The 14,615-nt window shown below is 41.6% G+C and overlaps 1 protein-coding gene across 2 annotated transcripts in view; it reads left to right on the forward strand.

Moving 5' to 3' along the window:
* The first annotated feature begins 573 nt into the window (after positions 1 to 573).
* The window catches only part of NIPAL2 (NIPA like domain containing 2), a 68,225-nt gene continuing 54,183 nt past the window's right edge, over positions 574 to 14,615 (forward strand). For both annotated transcript variants that reach the window (XM_075213876.1, XM_075213877.1), the window contains exons 1-3: positions 574 to 863; positions 12,965 to 13,033; positions 14,109 to 14,280. In XM_075213876.1, coding sequence (XP_075069977.1) covers positions 777 to 863; positions 12,965 to 13,033; positions 14,109 to 14,280 — 328 coding nt within the window. In that variant the 5' untranslated portion in view covers positions 574 to 776. The remainder of the gene's footprint in view (positions 864 to 12,964; positions 13,034 to 14,108; positions 14,281 to 14,615) is intronic.

The raw sequence follows: 14,615 nt of genomic DNA on the forward strand, positions 1-14,615 counted from the left end.
ATACCACCAACAAAAGCAATCTGGGTGTTGTATTTCCAAACAGTTGGACAGTCACACCACACTTATGTGTTATGTACACAACACACAATACTGTGATATTTCAGCCAATTGCTGTTTGCAGGTACAAAATAGTTATTTAAACTCCGCCAAATTTTATGCAGTTGTGTAATCCTGTATTACAATAAAAAAACACACACAAAAACAAATATAGTAATTATTTAGCCCCGTGGTTTTTTGTTTTTTTTAAAAAAATCTCATATTTGTTTTATGCATAATACTTGATGTATAAACTGTGCTAAATATTTACAAAATAAAAGTTTGTTTTAGGTTTGTTCCATAACGTTTGCACTAAACTGACACCAAAACAGTAATTATCCCGGGTCATGTCACGTTTATACTGAGACCGAATTTAAATTTTACCACCATGTAAAATAAATGCAATCACATAGGCATATAGGTGGTAACACAATATAAACTTTTCTAAGAGGTCCAGTCCAAGCTGACAAGTGTCGCTTGCAGAGCTGCTCTGCATAAAGGGGTGTGTTGCAGAGAGCTTAGCAGCCTCCACACACCCTCCTTAACTAGGAAGTGATTGCACACTGGGAACTTCTGTTTGCCCACAGACCAAGTGGCACTGTGCATCAGCTGTGATCTTTCCCACCCAGCCAGGGTCTGGTGCCCGACCCGTGGAAGCTGATGCCAACTTTCTATGAACAGCCAGCCAACCCGCCCCTTTATCCCTCTGTGAACAAGGGGTAGTGGGCAACGAGGACTCCATGGCTTTCCTCCCTAATAATGACTCATTGGGGCAGATTCCTGAAAATAGCACAGGCATAGCCAGCCTGTGGGATAATTCAAACAAGGTAAGTGACAGAATGGGGGAAGTGTCTGCTTTTTCCTACAGCCAATATATTAGTGGTCTAATTAAACTTGTGTAACATGTAATTTCTCCTGACCTGTCTTTTTTTTTTTTTTTTTTTTTTATATAAAACTTTGCGAACAGTAGTCTGATAGAATATTTGCAGAATAATTACTGTTTATAACACTTATTTAGACTGCTTGTTAAACTAAATGCTTGTGTTTTAGCTGTGCTATTTATCTACATTTTACTGCGCTACTAAAAAGTTTATTGCTAGGAATAATATCTAATTAATGACGTCACTTGCATTGGACCAATCGGCAAGGAGCATGAAACAGCAATACGTTTTACATTAGAGCCATCTGCTTTTAGGACAGCAAGTAGTCCTTTCCCTAAGGATAGGGGGGTGAATGATATTTTAATGGTGTCTGTCTTTCATTGTAAACATTGCATTTAAAAAAAATACACTAGATCAGACTAAAGCAACACGTGGCTCCAGCACTTTGAAACTACAGTTCCTCAGGGCATCATCATCATCATCATCATCATCATCATCATTTATTTATATGCTGAGACTTGTGGTTTCACAGCAGCTGGAGAGCCACAGGTTGGTCAAGCTTGATGGCAATAGTTCAAACAAGGGCATCATTGTTAAGTCGTGCTTGCTCCTGTAGTTCCATTCATTATTATGTTAACTCTCATTTCTTCTACTTGGGCTGTGTGTTGGTTGTGACAAGGTTAAATACAGGACAAAAAGCATTTGTCAGATGGCCTGTTTATTGTCTGTGCTTAGAGCTAAATTCATTTCCATGCTATCTGGAGGCGCACAATGGCTGATTGTTGTGTAAATAGGGGCAGGTCTTTCTCAGTGGTCCTATCTTTTTCTTTGAACTCAGAATTTGAGTTTCATCCAGAGTCACCTCCAGTGTGTGCTGTGAGTTGGTCAATATTATTTATCTGAGACAAATACTACTAGGGCATCAGTAAATGTCATACCAATGTAATGTCAATATTGTCAGTAAAGAAAAAAAATCACACACTGGCCTATTTATCAACAGAAACCTTTACTCTGGGATAAGTAGGGTTTTTTATTTTGGTTTATGGAAGCAATAAAATTCCCTTATTTAACAAAAATAGACATCGCTGGGCGATACCAGATTTGTGTTTTTTGTACCACTAATCAAACAAAAAAGATATTTTAAAACCTTCATTAAAAATGCTTTATTCTCATTATAAAGCATTTTCTAATTTATTTTAATCTGTATTCACCAACAGAACACAGGGGCGCACGCAGGATTTTTAAGGGGGGTTCCCCAGCGAGGGCTTCCTTTACTTTAGGAAGTCTATTTAACAACATCACTGCACAACTTGAACCTGTTCTCAGATGCGCACGCAGGAGGGGGTTCCTGGTTCTCCAGAAACCCCTCCGCAGTCCCTACATAGCGGCACTGCATTGAACAGCAGCCGCAGCGCTGTCAAAGAAGCGTCCGCGGCGGTGCTGTATTGTACTACAATACAGCACCACCACGGACGCTTCTTTGACAGCGCCGCGGCTGCTGTATAGTACAGTGCCGCTATGTAGGGACACTGTTCTTCGCGGAGGGGAGGGGTTTCTGGAGAACCAGGAACCCCCCCTGCGTGCGCCCCTGAAAACAGGTTCACGTTTTGCAGTGATGCTTGTTAAATAGACTTCCCCAAGTAAAGCCATGGTGAAGCCCTCGCTGGGGAATCGTCCCTTTCAGAGGGGTTATCTAATATTTTAGTACCATAATAGTTATTTTTTTCTGTTCTTTTAGGACCTCATTTAGAGTAGGACGCAAAGTCCGTCTAAAAAGTGTAGGAGTGGGAGTGTGCCGCAGCTTGGTAGGAGGGTATTACGATTGGCAAGCAGCCCCAGTTGCATCCCACTCGTAATACCCTACCGGGCTACGAGCAGTTCCTGCAGCCAGCTAACCACTTGCGCCACCTAATTCCTGCCGCACAGTTTTAGCCCTTTTTTGACGTTTGTTGCATCTGCGCCTTACTGCGACTGGGATTTACTTACATGGTAACGCCTTCACAATTCCGCTCTCCTCCCTTTCTCTCGTAGTGAGCCGCAAGCTGTCGCAAGTGTTAATTGCGTCCAAGATGCAGGCGGATATGGTGCTTGCTGCGCATGCGTGATAGTGTTTTTTTGTTTGATGCGCCTAAAATGGACTTTGCGTCCGACTCCAAAGAAGGTCCTTAATGTCTTTTTGGGGATAGGGCCACTAGAACTGTATACAGTTATAACCTCCCTCTGTCTACTACTGATACCTATTCCAGTGGTTTTCCCACTGCTTGACTACACTGCTGGTTTACCTTCATATCCTCTAAAACTATGAGTCCAAGGACCTTCTCCTCCGTTGTTTTTTTATTTATTTTTATATTCCATCACCATTTATTCTGTATTCTGCTTTTGCATTATTTTACATTATTCTTTACCTCCTTCCCTAGACCTCAAATAATATAATTAACTAGCTGAAGTACCCATTGTTGCCCGGGTTTAAATCTTCAAGTTATTAAGTTATCAATGGGTTTGATGTAACTGTCAAGCTTTTAAAAAAAATTAGTAGCTCTTCCAACACACCCATGAGGCGGCTGCCTAGTGTTGTTTTTGTCTTTATATTAAATGTCATTCAAATCCATTCAGTGTAAGGCCCAGAGCAGGCTCCCTGGGTCAAAGTTCTGCCCAGCGTACACTAACGGGCGGTCCGACTGGGAGTCTAACACCCCTAAAACCTTTCATCTCAATCGGTGCAGGGGTATCCGAATGCATAAACGGACAGACCAACAAACAGACCAATGATATTATATTTTTAAGATAATGCATTAAACAACACTGGACCCAAGAATGATCCCTGAGGTACTACACTGGTGAACAGTCCTTCATCTGAACTTACATCATGGACTACAACACTCTGGGATAAATTTACTAAAACTTCTAAGTACGAAAAGTGGAGGTGTTGCCCACAGCAGCCAATCAGGCTCTAGCTATCATTTTCAAGACTGTACTAGATAGCTAAATGATAGTTAGCATATGATTGGTTGCTATGGGCAACACCTCCACTTTTCCTTTTTAATCAATTAGTTAAATCCACTGATTAATTTATTACGGGATACCATATCAAATGCTTTTTTAAAATCTAAATAAGCATCCACTGATCCTCCTTGATCAATTACTTTAGTCACCTAGTCAAAAAAAAAATCCACCAAATTTGTTACACGTCCTTTCCCAGCAAGAAATGCTTGTTGCCTGGGATCTTGCAGGTTGTTTGATGCTCAGGGAGAGATCTATATTTTTAACTCTCTTCTCTTCTTTTTTTTTAGTGGTTTAAATTTCCACTTTTTTTTAAACCCAGAAAAAACAAATCACTTTGTGTCTCGGTCGCATAAATCATTCTGAAGTATAGAATAGGGGTATCCTCTAAACAATGATCTACAAAATCACTTTATGCTGGGTCACTAATTAAGGCAAACACCTCACACAGCAGAGGAGGTGCATGTATACAAGACCAGGTAGAAAAGGACTCGCTGACATGAGGTCTACACTGAGGAGTGACTGAGGGGTGGATTTATTAAGTCTTCTAAAAAGTTAGCAACCAATCAGCTAGCTATCATTTTCTAGAAGGTGCTAGGTTAATGATAGCTAGAATCTGACTGGTTCCTATGGGCAACACCTCCACTTTTCCTTTTTAAAAGTATTGATAAATCTACCCCTTAATCTTGCTAAATGATATATAATATATATAATGTGTGTGTTTAGACTGCACTTGCAAAAAAAATAATGAAAAAATGTATTCCATGTGCTGCAGCTTTTCAAGACCTGTTGTTGCTGCTGCTGCACATGGAATACGGTTTTCATTATTTTTTTATTTTTTTTACAAGTCTCAACTGCCGTCTAATACTTTCTCTATGTACAGTTCTTTGACTGAGACAACGGACATGTAGTGTCATTGAGTGAGTGCCCATTTTGTTAAAATTATGTCTATCTTCGAAATGGGGGTTTATATGGCATACTTGCCCACTCCCCTGGAATTTCCAGAAGGCTCCCGAAAGAGTAGGCATCCTCCCAGACCGTTGTGGGGGTGGGGCTTAATGTTGCCAATTCACGTCATTAAGCTCTTCCCCCTGCTAGTCAATGCCGTTAATTTGGCAATTTCCTAGCAGGGGGCGTGGCCAGAGTGACGCAATTACCTTGTCACATGACCTCCCCCGGCATGATTGGTATATGGTGGTATGTCATACCGTCACTTCTCCGAATGCTTTCATTGTAAAACTATCACATTCCATTCATTTCCATTTTACTGCCACTTCTAAATTGCACTTCAATCAAGCAGCACAGCAGTGAAATTACTGCACACTGCTTGATGCACACAAAGATCTTCCATGCAGAAGCATGGGGGACCAATCGCTTGTGATTGATAACCGGGTGAACAAATAAATCTAAGCCAAAAATTACTTCTAATACAAACATTGCGCTTACTAATTGAGTCCAGAAGATCTTCATTCTTGCTGTTCCCTGATATGTCGCATACAAGCTAGTGCTAGTCGGGACCTGTGCATAACATCATGTCATTATGTGCACGCCGGCAGTTCTGGAGGACGTTAACCTACCTTCAGGAGAGGTATCCCAATATTATGGGAATAGACAACTATAACACAGAGGTAGACGCATCTTTCTTTTATACCTATGTTGTGATATCAGTCCTCAGTGTACGAGAGTGGTGGCCATTTTCTTGTAGCACACCTCTTCCATGTGCTGGAGAGTAGCATATACTTGCCCACTCTCCTGTAATGTCTGGGAGACTCCCGAATTCAGGGTACGTCTCCAGGATTCCCGGGAGTGCAGTCCGCCTTAGCACTCATGTCCCCTCCTGGATCTCCTAAAACACAAGTTGGCAAGTATGGAATAGCGGCCATTTTATGGTAGGACAGCGTAGATCCAGGAGCTTAATCTACCTTGTCAGAAGTCCAGGAGTCTCAATATTCAGAGAGTCTCCCAGACATTCCAGGAGAGTAAGTAACTATGGGTAAAATACAGGCATCCAATGTAGGCTCTGACAGAGCAGAGCACCAGTAGAAGAATGTTTTTCAAAAAAAATTGTAGGGGTAAACGCCTGGTTAAGAGCATACCAATAAGAAGGGAATTGTAACAGTTAGTACGGGGCACAATGAGTTCATAATTTGAAGTTTTAGCAGTCTCAAATGTGAGATGTGTATAATCTGGGGAACAAAGAACAGTTCTGAGGCAAGGATGACACCTGGGCAGCGAGCTTGAGGAGTGTTTATTAGATAATTAGATAAATACTGGAGTCAAATGAACTTAATAGTTTTCCAAGAAAAGTGATGGAGATCGAGAACCGTAGAAGGCCTAGCACCGAGAGTTGTGGCACGCCAACTAATAGAGGAAAAGAGTTGGATCCGGAGAAACAAACCCTGAAGGAGCAGTATGATGAGGATAGGGCTGTGTCCTGAAGACCTAAGGAACTTAGAGTGTGGTCAACTATGTCAAATGCAGCAGAGAGCATTAGAAGCAAGTAATGGACTTAAGATTTAGCAGTGATCAAATCTGTGGCATGGTAGTTGACAGATGGCAGTGTAACCTAAGAACAAGAGTAATTACGGCATGGTGGGATGATACAAGTGTCCTCATCATCAACCTTTAATAAAAAATAAAAAATTAAGTATCCAGCACCAGGCTGGGCTGATCACACTATAACATATTATAGGGAGATGCAGAATCCACTGGAATTTATGGTACCAGAGGAATACCTGGACACCGTGATAAGTAACATAGACACCGATTTTTTTTTAATAAACATTTCTTCAAACCTTTTATTTAACATTTTTATTCAACCCCAGAATCCATATGGAATCTTCTGTTTTCTCTCCGGAAGTAGTCTATAGGGGTTAGAAAAGCAAAAACAAAAAAAAACGCACACAGCAGTACTTGTCCCTTGCAGGGCCACAATGTGAATAAATTAACTTAATTGACCTTGAGGGTAGAATACGCAAACAGACAAACTATTTTCCCGCGCTCCAGTCAATCAGACACAGCTGCTCTGCTTTACAGATTGTGCATTAAGCCCTTCATTGAACCAGAGCCGTAACTTAGAATTCTAGTGCCCTGGGCGAGAAAGACAAATGCCGCCCCCTTAGCCCTCAATTTCAACCAAATTAACCTAAAATATTACTAAATTGCGCCCCCCTTCAGCATTGCGCCCTGGGCGGTCGCCCCTATCGCACAGCCCTAGTTACGGCCCTGCTTCATTCATTTATGTTGAGGCTCCTCTAGGATTTAGGAGACTAATAAAGAGGTAAATGAGGGTTTTGGAAAGTTGTTTATTTTAATTACAGAGCTTTTAAACTTGGTGTGTATATGTTTTTTTTTTTTCCTCTCTAACCTTTGGTACTGCTGTGGAACTGCATATTCCAGTGGCCCTTGTCTGTGTGTGCATGCTGGGACTTGTGCTTCCACGTGCTACAGCATGCATTGCAGTCACTGGCAGTCATGAACATGTTTGTGCTTGTAGTCTCATAAATGCCAGCATGCCGAAGCGGTAAATGGCTGTCAGGGCTTGCTGGGACTTGTAGTTCTGCAGCAAAACGTAATTATTATTTTTTTTTTACTATGTACTGTTATTCTGACAGCCACTACCTAAAAGGGTGGAAGTACCCAAGTGCGATTAAGTATGATGCTGGTTTTGCTGAAACAAGAGGAGCAAGTGTGGCTCAGTGAAGATTGGGACGGTTGTGAGGGTGCATTAGTGTGAATAGTATTATTGGGGATACGGTAAGTTCTAAAAAAGAGATGGGTTTTCAGAGGATTGGGCGGGGTAGGGAATCCCCTAAGTGGGGAGCAGCACAGGAGAAATCTTGTAGGTGGGAGTGAGAGGTGGTTACCAGAGACGAGACAAGGCGAAGGTCAGACGTAGATCTTAGAGGGCAAGAGGGAGAGTATTTTGATTTGAGATGTATTCAGGGGGTAGTGTTGTAGGTAAGGAGTAGAGGACTTTGTGGGTAAGGGTGAGTAATTTGAATTTGATTCTGGAGGACACAGGGAGCCAGTGTAGAGATTTGCAAAGTGGTGCAGCAGATGTGGAGCGGTGAGAGAGGAAGATCAGTCTTGCAGCAGCATTTAGGATAGATTGAAGTGTGGATATGTGGGTGTCTGGAATGCCAGATAGCAGGAGGTTGCAGTGGTCAAGACAGGAGATGGTGAGAGAATGGATAAGTGTTTTGGTTTCGTGTTGAGTAAGAAAAGGGTGTATTCTGGCAATGTTTATAAGGTGCAGTCAACAGGACTGGGAGAGAGTCTGGATGTGAGGAATAAAGCAGAGGGCAGAATATTAGTAGATTCTAGAAAGGCTCTTGTCTGGAGACATACTTGCTGGTGAGTTAGCATCCATCCACTAGGACATTCAATGAAAGGTCACTTTGACAGACGCTACAACTGTACTCATGGTAGTTTTTACAATCCCTGACAGACATGGATATAACAAGCTGTGTTCCTGAGTACCATTGACGGGAGCTTAGGCAATCCCTTAGAGTGAATTATATGCATGGAGGCATGCAAATTAATACCAGGTCAACACTGATATAACAATATTGCTCTAGTCTACAAGCAGATACCACTTTTCATTAAAAATTAATTGCTAACAACAGAAAACAAACTGAAAGGTAAATTAACTTAAAAGGTATAGTTGGCAACATAAAAAATAGTGTCTAGAGACACGTTGATGGATGAAAGCACAAGACGCACGGTGTGGTCCAAGTGGTGTTTGATTATCTTCATAATTACAGGTTCAATGAACGTAGGTATAATCATATTTTTGTATTTCAAATCTTCTTTAATATTAACTCACAAAGCCCAGTGAATAACAGCAGATAATGAGAACCGCATCCTACATACATGATAAGAGAAGTTGTATTGGAGAGTTGGTCTGTTTTGAATAAGGGCCATTTCTAGGGACAAACCTTTACTACCTGAATGCAAATGACTGATGGAAAGTAGAATCTGTCAGAGTAGATTCATTAATATGTGCAGGTATAGTCTGGCCAGTACAACATATGCTTCCTGCAGTGTAAGGAGACAACACCCTGTTTGCTTTTACTATATAAACATATCATGTTGCATAGCTCCAGGAGGTGAATCTGTATCAGAAAGCTGCAAAGGCGTGAACGAGCGTGTGTTTGCTATGCCGTGTGGTTCTATTTAATTTTATACATTAGTGCACGTTGACAAAGTGTTCAGTGCAGCGACAAGATTTCAGATTGCATTGGTGTGTGAAAATAATGGGCATTATGTAAAGTTGGATGTATTTTCTGTCAAATTCCATAAGTAAATTGTAAATTTCCAGCCTCTACATAGGTAGCAAGTACGTGGACACGCCATTATTTTGCTTGCCTTACGTTGACCCGCTCCTTCCCTCCCCCATTCCTACCCTGTAAGCGTAAAGAGTAGTGAGTGTAAGACGTGCCTCCGTCAGCATGGCGACTGTCACGAGCCGCGGCGGCACTCACAGCCGCCGCGGCTCGCTTCCTGTCTGTCCCGGCCGTCACCATGACGACCGGGACGTCACTTCCCTTCAACTCCTTGGCAACGGCCGGACGCCCAGCAGTGTAGCGCCGCGTCCCGGCAACAGGGGACAGCCGGGCGCGTGCGCAGAAGGACCTAATAGCCTGCTGGCTATTAGGCTGTAATTATTTTATTAGTCAGCTCCTGGGAGTAGTTGCAGAGCTAGGCTCTGATTGGCTCACCTGTACATTTAAGGCAATGAGGTCTGCTACCTCATTGCCGGTTATAGCTTCTGTGCTCCAGTCTGCTGACCTGCTTGTTCCTGTTCCCGTATTCTGATACCGCTACTGATTTCCCGTGTATGACCCTTGGCTTTGAATTGGACTTCGCTTGTGTTTCCTGTGACCCTGATCTCTGGCCTGTTTACTGTTTCTGCTATCCGCCTGTGACCCCTGACCTCTGCTTGTTTACCGATACTGTTGTCTGCTGCCGGCCCTTGACCTCTGCGTGGACCTCACTCCGCTTGCCTGGGTTCTCCCCAGCCGGTACGCACTTCACGACCCTCTGTCAGTCTGCGGCCCAGTCTGTCCCCACCATCAGGGGCTCCAGTGAACACCTGATTGGCAGAGTAGATTCCGGGTTGTGTTGTGCCGGCTGGAGGGGTTCCTAACAGCGACAAACGTGTTTTTCATGCGTGGTATGAAAATACGTATCTTACACACAAAAATTGCACTTTTTGTCCAATTCTAGACCATTCTTGCCAACTCTCCCTGAATGTCAGGGTGATCGCCCTCACTCCCTGAAGAGTCTGGCATTCTCCCTGATACTGAGCCAATACAAGACGTGGTTGGCTTCGCCATCTGTGACATGATGACACAGTTGATAAATTGTGTCCTATGTCCATGTACTGATGCCTATGGAGGTGGCCATTTTCATGGAGACCAAGATTTAATCAAAGACTGACAGGTAAGACAACATGACTTTAGTAATGGAGACAGAAATGTAAAAGGTGCTTCAGTCTCAAGAGATTTATTAGCTGCTTTTCTTTAATGAAAAGTTGCCTACTCTCCCGGAATGTCCTGGAGACTCCTGCATTTCTGGGAGGGTTCCTGGGAGAGCAGGGCAACCTCCCGGTTCTCACCCCCCGTAATAGTTAAGTGGCAGGGGGGGGGGCCTTAATGATGCAAATATCGCGGGGCCAAAATGATGTGAGTCGTCAAGACCCACCCCTGCAGGCCCACCTCAACTGGGATCTCCCTGAAGCGAAGCCAACAAGGAAAAGTTGGCAAGTATGTTCTAGATTAGCCGCAATAAGCCTCCGTTCCATTCTTCTGTGCAGTGGAACCATAATCCTAGTTACAGAAAATAAATCTCTTAATAGAAATAACATACAGTATGAAACAAATACCAATTAATACACTAGTGAGATCAACTTTTTAATTGACAGCAGATTTACAAATATCTTGCAACTTAAAAATGAACCATCAAAGTATATAAATATTCTAATTTGATCAATTAAAATGAATTGTCAGTGGTTTACATAATGCATTATGTAGCTTTGGATGTACATATTATTTCCTATTTCTTTTCCGGACCAAATTAAACATTTATTAGGAATTGACTCAATTTGCATTAATTGGTTGGTTTGTGATTCGTCTTTATTCCCTTTTTTGTTTAACTGGCTTTATTTCATCCTTTTAAATTGATTATGGCAAATCTGTAAACTTTATTAAAGTAGACAGATGATATCATCTTTTTTTTTTTTCAGGGTCCTATAAAATGTTAATTGCTGGATATTGTGAAAATAAAGATATTTTTGTTGCAATTTGTCATGTCTGTAACCTCAGGGCATAAAAGTATTGTGTACTTCAGTTTAACCAGAATTAGCTGCAAGATGCTAGCAGCTGAATGCTGTTGAAGGATGCTAATAATTATATTGTGGCTTCTACAGATGAGTTTTTAGTTAAAGTTGCTCACGCTGCATTCTAAGTGATCCTGGTGCACACGCCTCTGCTGTGCATGTAAGCAGCTATGTACTTCGCAATGGAAGCAGCATGCCGGGAAATTGTGATTCTGTGGTTTTCTTGCTTTTCAGTCTACCCCGTGACTTATATTGCTGCCTGTATGAACAGAAGAGGGATCATTAAAATTAAATTATTTGCGGCAGTGCATCCTCCGCCATCCTGCCCACTTCCTTAGTGAAGTGGATGGGGTAGGGGATTAATGACGCAATTCACAGAGAATCACGTCATCTTGCTGTATTATACCACAGAGCGCTACATTGAGCAGTGGAGTCAGGGCTTAATGATGCAACTCGCACATCCACTTCCCCTGCACCTGGATCTCCCCATAGAAATGTTGGAAAGTATGAAATAATTACACCTCTGGGGAGAAGGGGGGGAGGGGGGTGTGCTGTGACCCAATGAGCAGATAAGTTGAGGCTCCTGACCTTTTTTTGTTTTCTTAAAGTCATACTTGCCAACTCTCCCGGAATGTCCGGGAGACTCCCGAAATCTGGGTCAGTCTCTCGGACTCCCGGGAGAGCTAGCGATTGTCCCGCATCTGGCCCATCTGCCCACTTCAATAAAATTAGACCTGGAATGTATGGATGGAGGGGGCGGGGCTTCGCGATTCGCGTCATTTTGGCACCGCCCCCAGTGATGTAATGCTTGTTTGGGGTCTTACACTGTAAAAAGACCCAAAACAGGCATTACGTCACCAGGGGAAGGGGCCACAATGATGCGAATCGTGAAGCCCCACCCCCTCCACCCATACACCTCCTGCCCTCCAGAATCTCCCGGACCCAGCCAACATAAGGTTGGCAAGTGCAGTGTTTCTACTTTCACAAGGTACAAGGCAGGCAGCCATTTTGTGGGCCGATCCAGAGTTCAGCCTATAAATTGTGTAGGAGGTAGTGACATCAATAAGGAAGTGCCTCATGCCTCAGCGTTTTGTTTTGTTTTCTAGAAAATTGATAGACTAAACTCTCATGAATATTAAATGAGCCCACAAAATGTCTGCCTCCACTGTGTGTAACTGCTGAGTACAGTAACTGACAAACATAAAGGGATCTATTTAACATGGTTCCCATTTTTGCCCCGTTAAGTGTCAGCTGTCATCGCAGCAATGACAGATGACTTAACATTAATGTCCTGTCTGGACACCGTATCCGATAAGAGGCTGTTTACTCTGTTCGAAATGACAGCTAGAATCTGATTGGTTGCTATAGGCAACACCTCCACTTTTGCAAACCCGCAGCTTAAAAAATTTACCCCCCTGGAGTCCTTACTGCGGGACAATTCCTTTAGTCCATGCAGGGTAGAGGCTGCCAGAGAGGGAAATGAAATCCCTCTCCTGCGATGCTCTCCCCATAGGATTGGATGGCTAGCCACCGGGGTCAATTATCATTTTGCTAAATCGCCACTGTACTTAAAAATGCCTAAACCATGCAGAAAGTTTTTGGGTTTTTTTTAAAAAAAAAAGTTTAATATCTGTGTGCTAAAATAATTTTATGTTTCTCTTTTTATCAGTAAAATGTTTAAATATATATATTTTTTTTTTTCCAGAACCAAATTCTTGGCATCACTTTATCAATTGCTGGAAGTTTTCTGATTAGTATATCGCTTAACCTACAGGTAAGGAATCGTGTCTGTACATTATCTTGGGTAATATTCTGATTTATGCAATTATCTCATTATCCTACTTTTGACTGTTGTAAATGATCTGATTAACATGTAAATATTAGGGAGACCACCCAAGAAACCAACATTAAATATTGTACTGATATTTAGAAATAATGAGAATATATGTGTCCTAATTCTCTTTCTACGGCTGTATATCTTAAACCATTACGTCTGCCCTAACTTGTTGCTCCTGTTTCTTTTTAATGTGATTTGACCAAAAACTTGTTCTTCGTTAGTTACACTGCAAGGCAATTAGCGTAAAGTTTAAAAACAAGCTAATTGGTCTCTTCATGGAGGATGGTGCGTTGCAAACGCTTATAAACGTTGCAGAGGTGCGTGCGGATTATTCTAAATGTTTAAATGCAAAGAATAACGTAAGCAAAACGTAATAAAAAAAACAAAACGTTTCTGACAATACTTCCCAGCCATAAAATCAAGGGACAGTCCTCATTTTGGATCTACAGTATATAAATACATTCATTTACTTATGTCTCCTAAATTTGTCTTAACATCCATCATATAAATTATTTGTGTGCTTCACTGCAGAGTGTTTATTTTAATTTGTTTAGTTTGCTGTATTTGGTGATAATTTTGTAGCATGCTTGCCTACTCTCGCTGTATGTCCGAGAGACTCCTGAATTTCGGGTAGTTCTCCTTGACGTTTTGGACCAACCTGGACATTCCTGGAGTCTGTAACCAGCTGATTTGTAAGTGCAGTTTTAATTCAATAGAGATAGAAGTGTTGTTAGTGCAGTTACTGTATTTAATTCACCTAATGATGAGAGCTGTTTATAGGGCCCATTGATCAGTTCCTACTTGACCGCGAGGGAATGAACCACTTCGACAAAAACACCGAGTATGATAAACGTTTGGTGGTTAATTCAGGTGACCAGCAGGAGTTTTAAGTTTGCATGTCCTGGTTTATTTAGAATTTCTGACTTGGTATATACTGAAATTTCATCAATGTTGTCGAACTTATTACCCATCTGAAATGCTTTCAGTATTGATCAAGCTTATTATATTTCAGAAATACACACATGTTCGGCTAGCACAACAACAAGATCCTATACCGTATTACCAAAGCAAGCTATGGTGGTGTGGAATCCTGCTAATGGGTATTGGGGAACTGGGAAATTTTGCTGCTTATGGTTTCGCCCCAGCAACGCTTATTGCCCCTCTAGGATGTGTCGCTGTTATAGGTAAGTTATGTTCTTTTTCAATCTCTGCAGCTATACTAATCTGTAGTCCATTAATTAGTACAAATCATTAATATCTGATTTTTTTTTCTTCTTTTAGATTAGTAGCGGCTTATTAAAAATAAAACCACAAAACTTATGTCTATGATAAAATTGTAGTCTAAACCCTCCATTGTGCTAAACTAACACTAAGGTTTAATCTACCTTCAAAAAGTGAAATGGTAAATGATGTTTACTATGGAAAAAGCTATTTGTAAATGTGTTATTGATCCACGTGTGTGTGTGTGTGTATATATATATATATATATATATATATATATATATATATATATATATAT

Source organism: Mixophyes fleayi, chromosome 5 (assembly GCF_038048845.1).
Source record: "Mixophyes fleayi isolate aMixFle1 chromosome 5, aMixFle1.hap1, whole genome shotgun sequence".
Taxonomy (NCBI): Eukaryota; Metazoa; Chordata; class Amphibia; order Anura; family Limnodynastidae; genus Mixophyes; species Mixophyes fleayi.